Source organism: Natator depressus, chromosome 6 (assembly GCF_965152275.1).
Source record: "Natator depressus isolate rNatDep1 chromosome 6, rNatDep2.hap1, whole genome shotgun sequence".
Taxonomy (NCBI): Eukaryota; Metazoa; Chordata; order Testudines; family Cheloniidae; genus Natator; species Natator depressus.
Window position 1 is genome coordinate 123,880,271 of NC_134239.1, and position 16,492 is coordinate 123,896,762.

At 42.8% G+C, this 16,492-nt stretch overlaps 1 protein-coding gene across 6 annotated transcripts in view; it reads left to right on the forward strand.

Annotated features, from left to right (window-relative positions):
- Nucleotides 1–16,492, forward strand: part of FERMT2 (FERM domain containing kindlin 2) — a 100,846-nt gene that overhangs the window by 62,347 nt on the left and 22,007 nt on the right. For 3 of the 6 annotated variants that reach the window (XM_074956502.1, XM_074956501.1, XM_074956500.1), the window contains 2 exons: nt 3,194–3,328; nt 16,277–16,309. In XM_074956502.1, the coding sequence (XP_074812603.1) occupies nt 3,194–3,328; nt 16,277–16,309 (168 nt within the window). The remainder of the gene's footprint in view (nt 1–3,193; nt 3,329–16,276; nt 16,310–16,492) is intronic. The other 3 variants (XM_074956504.1, XM_074956503.1, XM_074956505.1) reach the window with 1 other exon arrangement.

Sequence of the window (16,492 nt, forward strand, 5' to 3'; positions counted from 1 at the left end):
CATGCTTATTCGTAATCTTCACTTGACATATTTTATAGCTTAGATCTGCATGTTGCCGTCTTTCATCCTTACATTAAAATGGCTTCATGTCCAGGTGAATGCTTTCCCAGCTTAGTTACTCAAATATCAGTCCCACAGAACTTCTTTTTTTTCTGGTTTCAGCAAGGGAATTCTGAATTCCATCTAATTTGTTTATGGATTAGTTCTATGTTTTGATAGATAGTGGGCTTCATTTTCTTATAGAGCTGCTTCCCAGTAAGAGTTGGGTGCAGACAGGTATAAGCAAAGCACCATCTTTGTCTGCAATGATCTTGTGATTTAGCATGTGTATTTTGCTGATGGCTGCTCTGGGCTAGACATTTTGGCCGTGCCTGCACTATCATTATTTCTAAAATCTTCCTGTGGTGCAGCTCCGCCTGTGGTAGTATTCGTGTATATTGCCAGCATTTTAATTAACCCTGCTCAGGACGGCTGTAGCTGGCAGGCTGGTTAACATCCGCCTGTCTAGTGCTCTGATTGATACCTCTGGTGCAGTTCTGTAGTCGGTTAACAAGGGAGAAGTTATTGGCTAAATGAAGACCCATAAACAGCAGAAAAAACGTTTTTCAGAGGTTTACCCTTTTAATCTGATCGTACCATAGAGCCCCTTTGATATCAGAAAATTTAAATCTTTTGAAATTTGTCAAGTCAAAAAATTAAATTGACACTATTGCTTTAAATCAAACATCTGTTATTGAAACAAGGGTTTGGGTTGGGAGGGTTTTCTGTGTAACAGAATTACTAATTGTCAAATTAAATCCACTTCTCCCCTCTAATTCAGAATCATCCAGTATCCTGGTCGCACGCAGGGATGAGGGAACAAATTTTTATTTCTGTGCTTCGGAAGATGTGTAAACCCTCAGTTGTGTGGGCAGAGTAGAGGGCTTGCCTTCTCTTTTGTCAGCCCCACCTGAAATCCTTCCCTGTACATTCTTGTCCAGTTCATCACAATAAGCAATCTTTGTATAATCTTACTTAGATGTATGCAGTGCAGTTGTAGCCATGTCGGTCCCAGGATATTAGAGAGACAAGGTGGGTGAAGTAATATCTCTTATTGGACCAATTTCTGTTGGTGAGAGAGACAAGCTTTTCCACCACAGGTCTGTGAAGAAGAGCTTTGTGTGGCTCGAAAGCTTGTCTCCCTCACCAACAGAAGTTGGTCCATTAACAGATATCACCTCACCCACCTTTTCCCTTTCTCAGATGTCAGTTTGCATGTATTGATTTCTCGGGGCTAAACTCGCAAAGGGACTCAGGCGAGGAAATCACAGAAACAACACTGTGACTCAGAGTCTGAATTAAGCACCTTGACTCCCTACACAATGAAGGTAGAGAGATCGCATCTTAGACTGCCATTCACAAAAGCTAGCACGCTAGGTGGGTAGCCACCTAAGCTAGCCAATGGGAGATGCTGATGACAGGGGTGTGTGCTAAGCCCCACCCCTCTCACAGACCTAGGTGCTTAAGGCAGGGAGGAGACTAGTGGGTGGTGGGGGGGGGGAGGAGACCTCCTGCATAACCTTTAGCCCAGTGACTCAGTACTCACCTGGGATGTATGGGAGACCAGTTGAAATTCTCCCTCTACCTCATGAGAAGAGGTGGAATTTGAAGAGGCATCTGCCCCCTCTTAGGTAGGTGCCCTAAGCATTGAGCTGTGGCATATTCTTATGTGGGTCTACCTCAGTCTCCTGTTGAAACTGTTCCACTTTGGCTAAATAGTCATTGAAGCAGAGAGACTGGACCCTGGGCTCTCATCTCTCAGGTGAGCGTCCTACCCACCAGACTGTACACTCATTCTCTCTCGCTCTGGCTCTGGATGTTTTGAGTGGAGTTAGGTGGCCTCTGAACACACCTATTGGCTCAGGCCCTGCAAGCGAGTTAGACGGAGGAGTGCCTATCTTCCCTTAGTGCATGGGTCGATCTGGGGCTTAGGCAGGCACCTGGATGTCGAGAGGGAGGCAGTATGCATGCTCACAGGCAGAAACATAGGTGCCGAGTGAATTTGGGTGTCTACAGGGTTAGGTGATGGCTGAGTGGGTTTTTTTTAATCTCAGTGGTACCTAAAAATTGGATGTAGGTGCCTAAGTACCTTAGTGACTCTATCCCTAGGTCTCCTCAGCCGCCAGTCAGAAATGTAGTGCCCCAAAACCTCTTGCCCTAGAACAAAGCCAAAACTCACAATCACTAATATAAGAGTACACGTAAAGCCTGCATGTTTGTCATGGCCATAATTTCTGTGACACAAACTCTGACTCTTAGAGGGGCTTCATTTAAAAAATCATAAGGTTTTGTTACCCCTTTTCTTTGTATAATGTGCTTTAGAGATTATGGGAAATCTATAAACCCATTTTACATTTTGCTAATGTAGGGGTTTTATCAAATTGAGGCATAATAGTCAGTGTTTTATAAAATACAGGTATATATTCTATAGGTATTGTGGAGTGTTTACTTTAATCATAGAAAATAAACACAGTGGCCAAGATTTTTAAAAATTGGTCCTTCAAGATAGGTTCCTAAACCTGTATTCCGGCGCCTAAATAAGTGGTTTGATTTTTCAGAAGTGCTGCTCTGGCCAATCATTTAGGTGCCCAAATCCATATTTAGGCGCCCAAATCCATATTTAGGCGCCCATTTTTTAAAATCTTAGTCAATAGTTGAAATGCTTTGCATCATACCATGAGTCTTTTTTTGTTTTGCCACAACAACCAGTCTGACTACCATGCATTTGAAATGTTTCAGTGTAATGTACTGTACCTGTTTATGTCAAAGTGTGATTACCTGTACAAATAGCCAAGTTAGTTCAGGTAATAGGAGTCAAACCCGAAACTGCACCTGGACTGGCTCATAAGAAATCCATCCTCAGCCTATTAGCGGCCAGAAAAATCAAAGAAGTTTCGATCAGGAAATCTGGCCAGGAAACAGTTGCAGGTTTATTTCCTTTTAACCCCCCCCCCCGCCACCCCAAAGAAAAAGAAAAGAAAAAAGGCTAATTTGACAATTCCATACTGAGAAGTGTTACCAAAATCTTTGTTTATTTCCACGCACACAGCCTTGTTTGCAGGACAATTTCCCAGGTTAAAGTCTGCAAGTTATTTGAATTTGTCAACAGTAGAAACAATTTTTTTCTTTATTAAAATGGTAATTTTCTCCCCAGACATCAGACATCCAGAAGAACTCTCTCTCTTGAGGAAACCCAGGGATCCAACAAAAAAAAAGAAGAGAAAGATAGATGACCAAAGTGAAGATGAGGCGCTTGAACTGGAGGGACCATTAATCACTCCAGGATCAGGTGAGCCTAAGCTTGTTTCTGGAGTTATTTGGGGGAAGGAAGCTGGGAAGGGAAAGGAGGAAGAGGAAGGGGAAGGAAGGTCAAGTAGTATATTGGAGCATATGTTAAAGGGAAAGATGTATTGGTCACACCTAATCCGTTGGTGCCTGCACAAGAAATGCATTGCAAATAAACTTTGCAGAAGTCATCTGAGAGCTATATAGTATTTAGTAGTTTTATGAATGAATGCTAAATGCTTTTACATGTGTAAAATAGAACAATGCCAAATATTTTGATTTTATTTTTTTTAAAGTTGAGTCTGATTCTTTTAGTGTCTAGGGTATGTTACTGATGTGTTTTCTTACCCTGTTACAGAGGGAGTTAAATGGAGTGTCCAGGCTTTTTATTAATTTCTAAGCTTTTCCTTGTCCCATATTATCACAAATACCTAGCTGCACTTGTATATAGAATGACTTGCATGTTGGCTTTGTCACTGTGTTACTGCAGGAATTCTGTCTTTGTATGAATTATGAAAGGCTGAACAATGGGTGTTCTCTATTCTAAGCAGATGCCATAAAGCTTGAAAGAGTTTTACTTGTATTAGTATTCCTTATATAAAGGCACAAGCTTCAGACTTTTAATATTAAAAGTTAACCTCATGTTCTTTGTTCATTGTATAATTTCTAATGGTGGAATAGTTTGCATATCTGGTAGATAGTTTGAACAGTGGCTCACAGAAACAGAACAATTGCACTACAGAGAAAGTATACTTACTGTGGTTCCTTAGAGTAACAGCCGTGTTAGTCTGTATCCGCAAAAAGAAAAGGAGGACTTGTGGCACCTTAGAGACTAACCAATTTATTTGAGCATAAGCTTTCGTGAGCTACAGCTCACTTCATCGGATGCATTACTTACTGTGAATGTTAAATTGAGCCAGACTTAGTCTTTTGGAAAATTGAACTGTTGTTCATCAGAACTGCTTTCACCTTGGTGGTGTTGTAAATCCAGTAACTGAAGGAGAATATCGCACCAGTCATGAGAACCTTAAACTAGAATGGACCTTTACAAACGCTTTCAGCAGTACATACTAGCTCTCTGCATGTTTCAGAACTGCATGTCTTCTAAAGATGTTGCTTATTAATCAAGCACAAGAAGGGAAGTGGAGACAAGAAGTTACACTTGTAATATCTTCCTTAATTGGTCTTAAAATACCAGCAATGGACACAACACTGACATTATTAGAACCACCAATGATTCTGGACTAGCAAGGGAATCAAGTGAAAATAGTTTTTCCTTCCCTTCACCCAAATCAGTTGGCTACCCAGGTCTGGTGTGGGGTAAGGCATCTCTGCATCTTTAAGTGCTGCCTTTAGTTCGGCATATGAACCTATGTTTGTTTGCTGTGATTTAGTTAAATGCATTTAACTGTAAAGTTTCTATCCAATTAAATAGAAATTGCATATATTTAACTTGAATAACCTCACGATAATTAACAGCTGTTGTTCAGTTTGCCCTGGTACTGCACTGATACCATTTCTGTGCTATTGAGTCTCATGTGACATGAGTAATCATTTCAGGTCGTGCCTGTCTCTATGCTTACGGATTTACAGAGGTACATTCTGCACATTGAGATACCCTGACCAGTAGACGCTGGACTTCTAGGCAAATAACTGTAGGCAAAGCTGATAGTGCTGCTGACATCTAAGGTTACCCGACATTTATTATAAGATCCTGTTTTCAGTTGCTTATAGGTAGGGCTCAGTGTCTATCATGGAGGTCGCAGAAGTCACGGATTCTGTGACTTCTACAGGGACCAGTGTGGCTGACCCGAGGGCCGCCCACTCTGGGGCCAGCTCCTCGGGTGGCCCTGGAGACAGCCACACCAGCTGCTGCTCCAGAGGCCCTGGGCAGCGGTCCCCGGGTGTCCGGCCAGAGCAGCCACGGTCTGCTGGCCCCGGCAGCTGGTGCCGCTGGCCCTCGGTGCCCCCACCAGCAGCGTCCCCCTAGCGTGCCCCCCCCCTCCCCTCAAGATTTAATCACAGGTATTTTTAGTATAAGTCATGGACAGATCACAGGCAATAAACAAAAACTCGTGGCCTGTGACCTGTCCATGGCTTATACTAAAAATACTCATGACTAAATCGTAGCCTTACTTATAACTTTGCCAAACTGTAACCATTCAGTCTGAAATTTTCTATGCCGGTGTCCACTTTAGTCAGACCATTCATTCATTCATTCATTCATTTATTTATATTTAAGTTTCAGCTAAAATGGTAAATCTGTTTCGGAGAATGAGATTGGGGGAAAATACATTGTTTTGCCCATGTTGAAAAATATATAGCCATTTTGTAGAGGAAATTCTAGCACCTCCTGTAGTTTGGAGCAGGAACTTGAAATTTGGCAGGGGTTATGGCCTTGTGAGGACTGTGCTGCTTGCCATCCCTGAGAAAATCTGTTCAAATTTGTCCTAGTTATAAGCATTTGAAAAAATCAAAAAGTTCAGACATGTTCTAGAGCTTTCAGAGTAGCAGCCGTGTTAGTCTGTATACACAAAAAGAAAAGGAGTACTTGTGGCACCTTGGAGACTAACAAATTTATTTGGGCATAAGCTTTCGTGAGCTACAGCTCACTTCATCGGACGCATTCAGTGGAAAATACAGTGGGGAGATTTATATACCTAGAGAACATGAAACAATGGAATTAATTTGCAAACTGGATACAATTAACTTAGGCTTGAATAGAGCCTGGGAGTGGATGGGTCATTACACAAAGTAAAACTATTTTCCCATGTTTATTTCCCTCCACTGTTCCTCAGACGTTCTTGTCAACTGCTGGAAATGGCCCACCTTGATTATCACTATACAAGGTCCCTGCCCCCCTCCTGCTGGTAATAGCTCCCCTTAAGTGATCACTCTCCTTACAGTGTGTATGGTAACACCCATTGTTTCATGTTCTCTATGTATATAAATCTTCCCACTGTATTTTCCACTGAATGCATCCCATGAAGTGAGTTGTAGCTCACGAAAGCTTATGCTCAGATAAATTGGTTAGTCTCTAAGGTTCCACAAGTCCTCCTTTTCTTTTTGCTAGAGCTTTGCAGCTTAATTCCCTGAAGATTCTATCCACACTGGGCATGTTTCAGTCCAATGCTGCAGAGGACTAAGCAGAACTTCCTTGTAGTTGAAATTCCCAGCAGTTCCAGACTGTGGTGGGCCCAGACACAGAAAATGAGAGCAGAGAGCTTGTCTCTTCTCTGCTCTTAATGCCCCACTTTTGTTCACACCCAGTCAGCAAGAAGAGGAAGCCACCTGATTCGAACTGAGAGGGGCCCAGAGCCAGTGAGGGAGAGAGTAGATTTAGGAGCCTGGGAAGACCCACACTGGAGGTTAGCGGGAGTTGAAGAGGGGAACTGGAAAGCAGAAGATGAGACACTTAGTCTCCTTGTCCAGCCAGTATCAGAGGGTCAGAAGGAAGGGGAGCCAGATCTTACAGGGAGCCACAGGGCAGGGAGTGGCTGGACAAGGAGCTGGAACTGGGGGAGGCACTGAGAGATTGGATGAGGCATCTGGGGAAGGGAGACTGGGACTCAAGAGTCAGTGAGGATGAGGAACAAGTAGGTTATTGGAGACTGGGGAGAGGGAGAGAAAATGGGCAGAAGAGTCTGTGCCTACTAGAGTACAGTCCACTACAGAGCTTGAAATGAAACCCACAATCGCTTAATCTTACTGATCCTCTGCAGTCAGTAAGTATTTGTGAAATCCTCTGGCAAAGAGTCTCACCCCTTTCTACTGCTGGTGCATATAGAGGATTACAACCTGCTACTCCTGTCAGTTATGCCATTAGTGCAAGAGCCAAGGTCTGTGTGGTAGATCTAAAAATTCCAACCCTGCTGATGTCCCTTGTGGGTGTCAATATGATAACACACAATGGCATGCTTTTTTGAAGAAAGGAAATAGTACATTAAGAATGCAAAGTCAAGTGCTCAGAAGTTAGGAAATGCCAGAGCTAAGGTTGCCTGGGAAACCTTAATTTACCCCTTTGTGCTGATAGATTATGATACAGTCTTTAGTTACATGATCACATAGTCTCTCTTCCACAGGAGCCCTGTTTCATTCAGTGCACAGCATATCCCTGGCAATGGGATGTATACCCATTGCAAGTGTTGGGACGGGCAGGCCTAAGCTTAAGAGTTGTACAGGGAAGAGTCAGTTGTCTGAAGGATCGCTGTCTCATTTGTTGCAGAAGTTGGAAGGTGTAAGGTGAATGAGGCGGGGGTTGCAGGAAGAGAAAGGATGGGTAAGTAGTTAAGGCAGTTGAATGTTGCTCTGGGCAATTGAATTCTGTACCTGCCACTGTCACAGAATTCCTGTGTGATGCTATAGGCAAGTCACTTAAACCAAATTTTTCACAGGTAGCCACTAGCTATGTGTTCCTCATTTTCTGGGTGCCTTACACCTACTCTGGGTGTCTGATTTTTCAGGAGTGCTGAGCACTCATACCTGTAACTGAAGTCAGTGGGAGTTATGCTTTGACTGTTCTATAATACTACATACCCTGAAAAATCATGTTTCAGTGTCTTAGATTGGATGCCCCAAATTAGCACGTGACAGACATGGAATTGCTCTCTTCCCCCTCCCCAGTGTCCTTGCTATATATTAACCTATGAATGCTGATGTGTAATAGTTTTACTGACATTGATGTGAACTGATCACTGAGATGTAATTACTGTATAGCTATGGCGGTTGTTAGAATTTCCTCTCTGAGTATATTGATCTAGCTTAATAGGAGGCTGTGGGAAAAGCAAGCAGGAAAGCAACTTAGAGCTAAATAAGGACACCTTAGTATGCACTTGAAAGACAGCGAGGCAAGCAGTTAGCTTCAATAATTGTCTCCAAGGCGTTGCAAACCTGGTATCTCCCAGTGCCCAGCACAGAGACTAAAAGAACACTAAAAGGTTAAAAAGCACTCCTAAGGGAGTCTAGGACGGAGGCTGGGTTACTTGTCAGCTACTGTATCTAGAGAGAGAAGAGACTCTGTGGAGGGTGTCTAAAGAAGTGGGGCCAGGGAATGGTAAGCCTTAAGGAAAAGCTAGATGTGTGTACAGTCTACTTTATTGGTTTTAAGAGATCTTTTTGCTGAAATGCCTTTGATGTAAAAATAAATAATACTTCGCTTTAAGGAAGCTGTCTGGTCACCATATTGATCACTGCCATTGGTCTCAGAAGGGATAAAACTGCAAGTTCTGAGCCTAGGTCACACCTGCTGAGGTGATAGGTTAATTCCAGGTGACTGCAACCCAGGGCCCAGTCTGGATGTGGGGGAATTTATGTGATGAGTTCTCCCCCACCCCCACGCCGCCCCGATGGAGGTAACGGCTTGATCCTGAGCCAGATAGATTAGGAGCAGTGTTCCCTCTAATTTTTTATGTCCATGTGCGGAAGTCATGTGTGGTGGGCATGGGGCTGAGGGGTTGGGAGTGTGGGAGGGGGCTCAGGGCAGAGGGTTGGGTGTGGTGGGTGGTGAGGGCTCTGGGGTGGGGCTGGGGATGAGGGGTACGGGAGGGGGCTCGGGACTCGGGCAGAGGGTTGGGGTGCAGGCTCTGGGGTGGGACTGCGGATGAGGGGGTTGTGGTGCAGGCTGTCCCAGGGCTGCAGTGGGGGAAGAGGACTCCCCCCAACCCCCTCTCGCCCCAGCAGGTTGGGGCCGGGTGAGAGGTGCCTCTCCCCAGCCACTGCAGCTCCGGCGGGGCTGGACTGCGGGAGGGGCTCCTCTCGCCAGCAGCTCCGGCGGGGCCGGGCCAGACTTGGGGAGGGGCTCCTCTCGCCAGCAGCTCCGGCGGGGCCGGGCCAGACTTGGGGAGGGGCTCCTCTCGCCAGCAGCTCCGGCGGGGCCGGGCCAGACTTGGGGAGGGGCTCCTCTTCCCCACTTGCCTGTGCTGCCCTTGAGAGCCTGCTGCACGGCTTAAAGGGAACACAAATCAGGAGGTGTCAGAGGTGCAGTTTGCCCGGTAACTGTGACATAGTGTATACTTTTTACCTTCGTCTCTCTGTGCCTCCATTTCCCCAATCTGTAAAATAGGGATAACATCTCCCTCATCTCATGGGGTGTTGGGAAAATAAATCAGTGTTCGCAAAGCGCTGAGACTCTAGGGATGAGCATGATAGAAAATCCTGGGAGGAAACTAACAATTCTGTATTTGACACTAGTGTGCCCACTACTGAAATACCGTGTTCAGTTCTGGTGTCTACGCTTCAAGAAAGATGCTGAAAAATTGCAGAGGGTTCAGAGAAAAGCCATGGGAATGATTAAAGGACTGGAAACCAGGCCTGACAGTGAGACTGAAGGAACTCACTATATTCTGCTTCTCAAATAGAAGGTTAAGGGGTGATTTGATTCCTGTATTTAAGAACCTGCATTGGGAACAGAAATTTGATGCAGGGCTCTTCAATATAGCAGCATGGCCCCACAGTGTGGTTCTGTGGGGTGTTAGCTGTAGAGCGCTCTAATGTGCTTCACTCATAACTGCCCCATATAGATCCTGCTGGTGAGAATGAAAAGATGCCTAGTGTGTGTTAATATAGTCCTACAGGACTACATTCAATACAAACTAGGTATCTTTTCATTCGTGCCAGCAAGGTCTACATAGGGCAATTACAGCACCACACACTAGGGCGCTGTACACTTCACACCCTCATAGACCACACTGCAGTGCTCTCTAGACAAGCCCTTAAAAATATGCTCTAGTTCAACCACAACTGTTGGACATGAGGCCGAAATTAATTCATGGAAATCCTACTGCCTGCGTGATGCAGGAGATTAGACTAGATCACGGGTCTCAAACTCAATTTACCTTAGGGCCAGTGCCAGTCCTCAAATCCTCCCAGCAGGCTAATAATGTCACTGAAGATGGTGTTCAGAAAAGAAAACATTTATATTGTATTTTTTATTTCGAATTTTTTAGAAATAATAAAATTGTCATACAACTTTATACGATTCTTCACCTGCCAGAGAGTGTTTAGTGTTTGCCAGGCACCTGGCAACGCTTCAGTTCTGTCAGTTTGTTGATGTTTGGCCTCAGTGACTGAGCAGTTGAAACCTTCAGGATTGCAGCAAGGTGGGCATCAGATAGGTGTTCGGTATGTTGACTTGTTTATATTCATTGTGGGGGAAAAAGTGACTCTGCCTTCATGGCTGACTCTGCCCCATGACTAGTGATGGTATCTCTGTTCCTCTCCCGCAATCAATGGGAGCTGCGGGGGGCAGCGCCTGCTGCAGACAGCCGGCAGCATGGCTGCATGGGTCTCTCCGCCACGGGACGCAGTGGGGAGGTTCATGGGCTGGGACTTTGAGACCCTTGGACTAGATGAACACAAAGGTCTCTTCTGGCCATAAAAATCCGAGTCTATGAATTCCTTATTTAGTGCCCACTATTCAGACCCTGATCTGGAGACAGAAGTAATATAACCTCCATACTCCTATTTGAAATTCCCCTGTTTATGCATCCAAGGATTGCATTAGCCCTTCTGACCACAGTGTCTCACTGGAAGCCCATGGTTAGCTAGGTATTCACAATGATCCCTACGTCTTTTTCAGAGTCACTGCTTTCCAGGATAGGACCCCTCTCCTCCTTTGTATGGCTTCATTGTTTGTTTGTTCCTCGATGTATGACCTTATATTATGGCAACATTGAAATGCATATATTGTTGGATTATATCCAATTTGCCACGCAATCCAGATTACTCTTTATCAGTGACATGTCGTCTTCATTATTTACCACTCCCACAATCTGTGTCATCTGCAACTTTATTATTGATTTTGTTTTCTTCCAGGTCATTAATAAAAATATTAAATAACATAGGGCCACGAACTGATCCGTATGGGACTTCAAGAGAAACACACCCATTTGATGATTCCTTATTTATAATTACATTTTGAGACGTCTGTGCCATGCTGACTTTGTATGTTATAGTTTCTTAATCAAAATGTTGTGCAGAACCAAATCAAATGCCTTGTAGAAGTCTTAAAGTATAACATCAACCAAACTTGTAATCCTATCAAAATGATAGTTTGACAAGATCTGTTTTACATAAACTCAGGTTGATTGGCACTAATTATATTATCCTCTTCTAATTCTTTATTTATAATTACCCAGGTCATCCCATTTATCCTTTTAAAATATTGGTACAACATTAGCTTTTTCACAGTCCTTCCCTAGTATTGCAAGACTTACTGAAAATTAACATTAATGGTCCACAGAGTTTCTTGGCTAGCTCCTTTAAAACTCTTGGATGCAAGTTATCCAAATTTGCTGACTTAAAGATGTCTAACTTTGGTAGCAGCTATTTAACATCCTCGTTAGTTACAGTTGGAATGGAAAATATTTTATCGTGGCAGGTACATCTGGCTTTTTTCCAAATTCAAAACAAAAATATTTATTGAACCCTTCTCCTTTTCTGCATTATTATCAATAGCTCTACCATTTCCATCTAATAATGGACCAGTGCCATTCTCAGGGTTCCTTTTGTTCCTCTTGTGCTTTTAAAAAAAACAACCAAACAAAGGCAAAAAAACCCCACCTCTTTCTTACTGTCCTTAACTCTACTGGCCGTAGATTTTCTGTGTTCTTTTGTACCCCTTAACAATTTTGTATAATTTCTAACTTCTAATTTATATTAATTGCGATCAAATTCACCCACCCACCCCTTTTTTTTTGAGTGTCTTACAGATATAATTTGTATTATTGCTACTCTCACTTCCCTTAGCCAAGATGTTTTCTGGGCACCTAGCAAAATGTTCTTAAACAGTTCCCATTTATCATTCACATTTTGTCATTCTAATTTTTCTGTTTAAACATGGATTCAGCAGGAGGCAGAGATGTATGGAGGCAGGAGAAAATAGTGAAATAGTTAAGTATCAGGGGGTAGCCATGTTAGTCTGTATCCACAAAAACAACAAGGAGTCTGGGAAATAGTTTGCACAGAAAAATTTAATTTATTTTCTACTATTTGAGTGCTTGACTTGGCAACCTGAATGAGTTTCTGTGTGTGTGTCCTCGCCCGTGCGTGTGGATGCAATTTTATATATATACTGTACTCCCTTAAGGGCAGATGGTGTCCCCACCCAGGTTCTGAGCTAGGGAGAAAAGGAATGCAATCATCCCCTAGGCTCCGGTGTGGCATAGAGCTGTACCGCAGCTGCTGTTACTACCTTGAGGCTGCAGTAGCTGCTTTTCTCACTGTTTGTTTGCAGTTCCAACAAGGGATGCAGCCAGCTTTTCCACATAACTTTTGATGCCCTGGTCCTTCTCCATTCTAGGAGCCTTTCGAGAAAGGATCACCGAGGAGCTGCGATTCTGTAGCAAGCTTTGAGTGTAAATCTCCTATGCAGGTTCCCAGTATCCAACAGTATCCCACTCCACGTACAGCTCTACTCTCAAGGCTCTTTCTCCCTTCCCGCTTTTTCTGCGGGCATGGAAGATGAGCACAAGGCTTGCCTCTTAGGCAGCAATCTGATGAATAACTGCACACACTCGCTCCAGCAGTAAGCACTCTTCCTGTTGTGTATATTTGTATTGCACATTGGAACAAATGTGTAAACCTGATTGCGTTGTATTTTAAAAAGGTGTATTTTTAGCACATGGTGAACAATATCCTAGTGTAAACAACAAAAGTTTGTGGCTTTAATTTGTGGTAGTTGGTCAAGGTAAACCTGAACTCCCCATTATAGTTTCTTTCAGCCAGCTAACGTGTTAAAACTAACAAACTGCCTTGTCTACACTAGGGTTTTAGGATGTGTTAAGACACACCTCTTTTCCTAGTAAAGGCAAGGCTTTAGATTGGGAATAGTTTTCTAAGAGCAGCGGAGAACTGATTTCTTGAGACACATTTTAGGGTGTGATTTTCTCCAGAGGTGAGTGTTGGCTTGTATTTGATCCCAATGAAGTCCATGGCTTTTGCAGGCATGAAAAGAATCTGGCTTACTCTGCTGTAGCAGGATCTCCTCCCCTGCACGGATAGTAGTAGTTAGGATATATGTGTGACAGAAATCAAGGGGATGTGACTGAGTACAGGGTGTGGATCTGCTGAATTAAATGGCACTGATTTTACACAGTCATTCTTCTGACCATAGAAGCACTTTGAGTCTGGTTTAATTGAGTGCCTAGGGCACCAGTGTAGCCTTACAAAAGTAACTACATTGCACTTCCATTTCACAATAGTAATACTTTTAAAAGAAGGCATGAAAAACAGTGAACTGAGAGAATGACCACTGGCTATCTGTACAGAAGCAATGAAGAGCTAATAATGGAATTTAATCCTCAGAGAAGAAAAACAGTGGGCAGATCTATATTACTGCTTAAGTCGATTTTAACTTGCATCACTCAGGTTTGAAAAAAGAACAGCCCCCAGAGCGATGCAAGTTACAGCTATCTAAGCACTGTCCACACCGGTGCTATGTTGGCGGGAGACGCTCTCACTCCAAGATACCTTTCCGCCTCTCACAGAGATGGAGTAGTTTTGCTTACGGGAGAACACTCTCCCGTCGGCATAGAGCATCTTCACCAGACGCGCTACAGTGGTACAGCTACATTGGTGCAGCTGCGCCGATGTAGAGCTGTCCAATGGGTACAAGACGTTGGAAATATATTTTATTTATACTAAAGCAATGTCAACCTCATTTGCCTGATTTGCAGACACAATTGTAATAATACTCATTAGGTGTGTAGTTGTTGTACCTCAGTTTTGAAAGTCTGGGTCTTAGTGTGATAATTAAAAGGAATACCTCCAGTGAGAGAAATGGAGACTGTTTACTTCTCCGTTATTTCCAGATATCTGCAGACTTAGGAAGCCAGCTCTACATCAGTTTCCTCCTTTTCACATTTGGAATCTTTCCTTTGCACCCTTGTGAGCTAGAAAACTTTGTTTCCTTTTTAAAAGGAAAACCACCCTTTTTCCCCCACTGAATCTGACATAGGGGCCAGTTGCATATCTTAAGTAAGAAAAGTTTATTCTGAAGAGCAGCTATTTTACACTGGTGAATTAAAGAAAGGACAGTACTGTGACAGCTGGATTTGGAGTACACACAATAGCTTTTTAAAGAATTCTGGACCAACTGCTTTGAATTGAGAAAAGCATTTTGCAATATGAATGAATGGCCTAACTGAAGACTGAAATAGACTTTGTTTTAATACAAACCCAATCTCTCATCTCTCCTTTCATTTCTTCACTCTTGCCCTTTTACCATCCATCTCCACCTTGCAAAAAGTCTCCCTCCCCTAACTCACAAAATAAATGAGTAAAGTAACCTCTGTACCCTAACATACTGCTTTTAAACAGGTAGGAATGTTTTGGGTTTTTTTGTTATTTAATTAACTTTTCAGGGAGCTGCTTAAGCTGACGCTTAAATTCTACCCTTTGTCACCCTTTAAGAAGGAGATACTTTTTTTTTTTTCCAAATAAACCCCCTGAGGATTGATGACTGTAGTTTCAGCATAAATAATACTCTGAAGTTGGGACTTCATTTGGTCTGTGTGCCCTGATGAAAGCCAGCCTGCCAAAACATTGGCCATTTATTTATTAACATTCTCTAGAACGACAATAAGGAGAGAGTATTTTTTTTATCCAAGTATCAGGTTTGCCTGAACACACAGTGAGAGAAAACCCTTCCATATACTGTTGAAAGTTCTGCAAGAACCAGGAGTCTTAAGTCAAATAGTTGAACCAAAAGACTCAATTTCTCTCTGCTCGTGCTGGGACTTGGCTGAAAAGTCTAATTGTTATAGAGCAGCTTTCATGCTGAGCTCAAACCTGCCAAGTACTATACACTTTGGAAGAATATTTTTACACACACACACACACACACACACACCCCACTTAATGCACATATAATCTGACTTGCACATTTTCAAGTGAAAATAAGCAGCCTTTACAGAGTGACCTGTTGGTTTATTTAAAATTCTGCTTTTTTGAGCTATGCCAAGAGTTGGAGAGACACAAAGAATACAGATCAACTGCATATTTCTTCCCTTTCAAAAACAGCTGAGATGATCAGAACACGCTGTGGCAACACAAGTATCTTGAAAACTACTAAACAGGACCTGCTTTGCATCTGGGTAGCTGGACTCTCGCCAGCATTAAGTGCAGTAAAGAGGCAAGGCAATTTGCAGTCATGTTAAGAAATCTTAACTCCCGGTGTCTCAGCAGTTAAATAGACTGTTCAGATTGTCAATAAGGAGTTCAGAGAATCCAGGCCATTGGTGTATAATCAAAGCCATTTTATTAATAAATAAATTACAAAAAGCTTTTTTTTTTTTTTTTTTATATATCCTGTTCACCACATCTTCTCTAGTTTTAAGACAAATCTGTTTAAATATATCATTCTCAAGTTTACACCTTTGTTCCAATGTGCAATACAAATATACACAGTGGGAAAAGTGGTCACCACTGAAGAGAGCAAGTGATGATCAGGCCTAACAGACTTTTTCATAATTTGTTACACGGAGGTGAGGAGTCAAAATATCCAAACTGGTGAATGACCCATACACCACTCCCAGGGTTATTGAAAACTTCCCTCAAATAGAATTTGTGGGCTTGAAAAATTTACCAGACTCAATGGAATAATTATCAGCTATTTTTAAAAGGCAGGTCTTAAGGCTAGGCGACCACACGCTGTTCTGAAGAGTAAGCAGCACATTTCATAAAGTTCAGTCAGTAGATAGCAACAGCTACTCTTACTGATACATCTCACATGTATGGAGGCTGTCAAAATTGACTTAATTAGGGCATGGTTTAAACAGGGTAGTTTTGGTTTCAAGTCCAACTTGCGAAAACAAACAAATATGACATAATGTAACCAAAATATTCTAAGTCTTTTACAGTTGTGCATGTTTTTCTTCATCTGTCCCTTTTTGTTTCTGACTTCTCTCATTGTCTCCCTCTTGCCTTCTCACTTCCTTTCTTTCCTTCTCTGTAGGCACTGATGTTCTTTACATCGGCCCAGTGAAAGGTGAGCCCCACCTCATTAGACTTTTGTCCCTGTCCCCTGTGATTTCTTTGGCTGTCTCCTTATTTTCCTACTCTTCTAAACTTTGACTTTCAAAATGCGTAAGCAACAGATTATCTACTTTTATTGTCTCCAGTAATACCCCCAATGTGCTAGGTGCTGTAGAAACATAAGAAGGCACAGTTC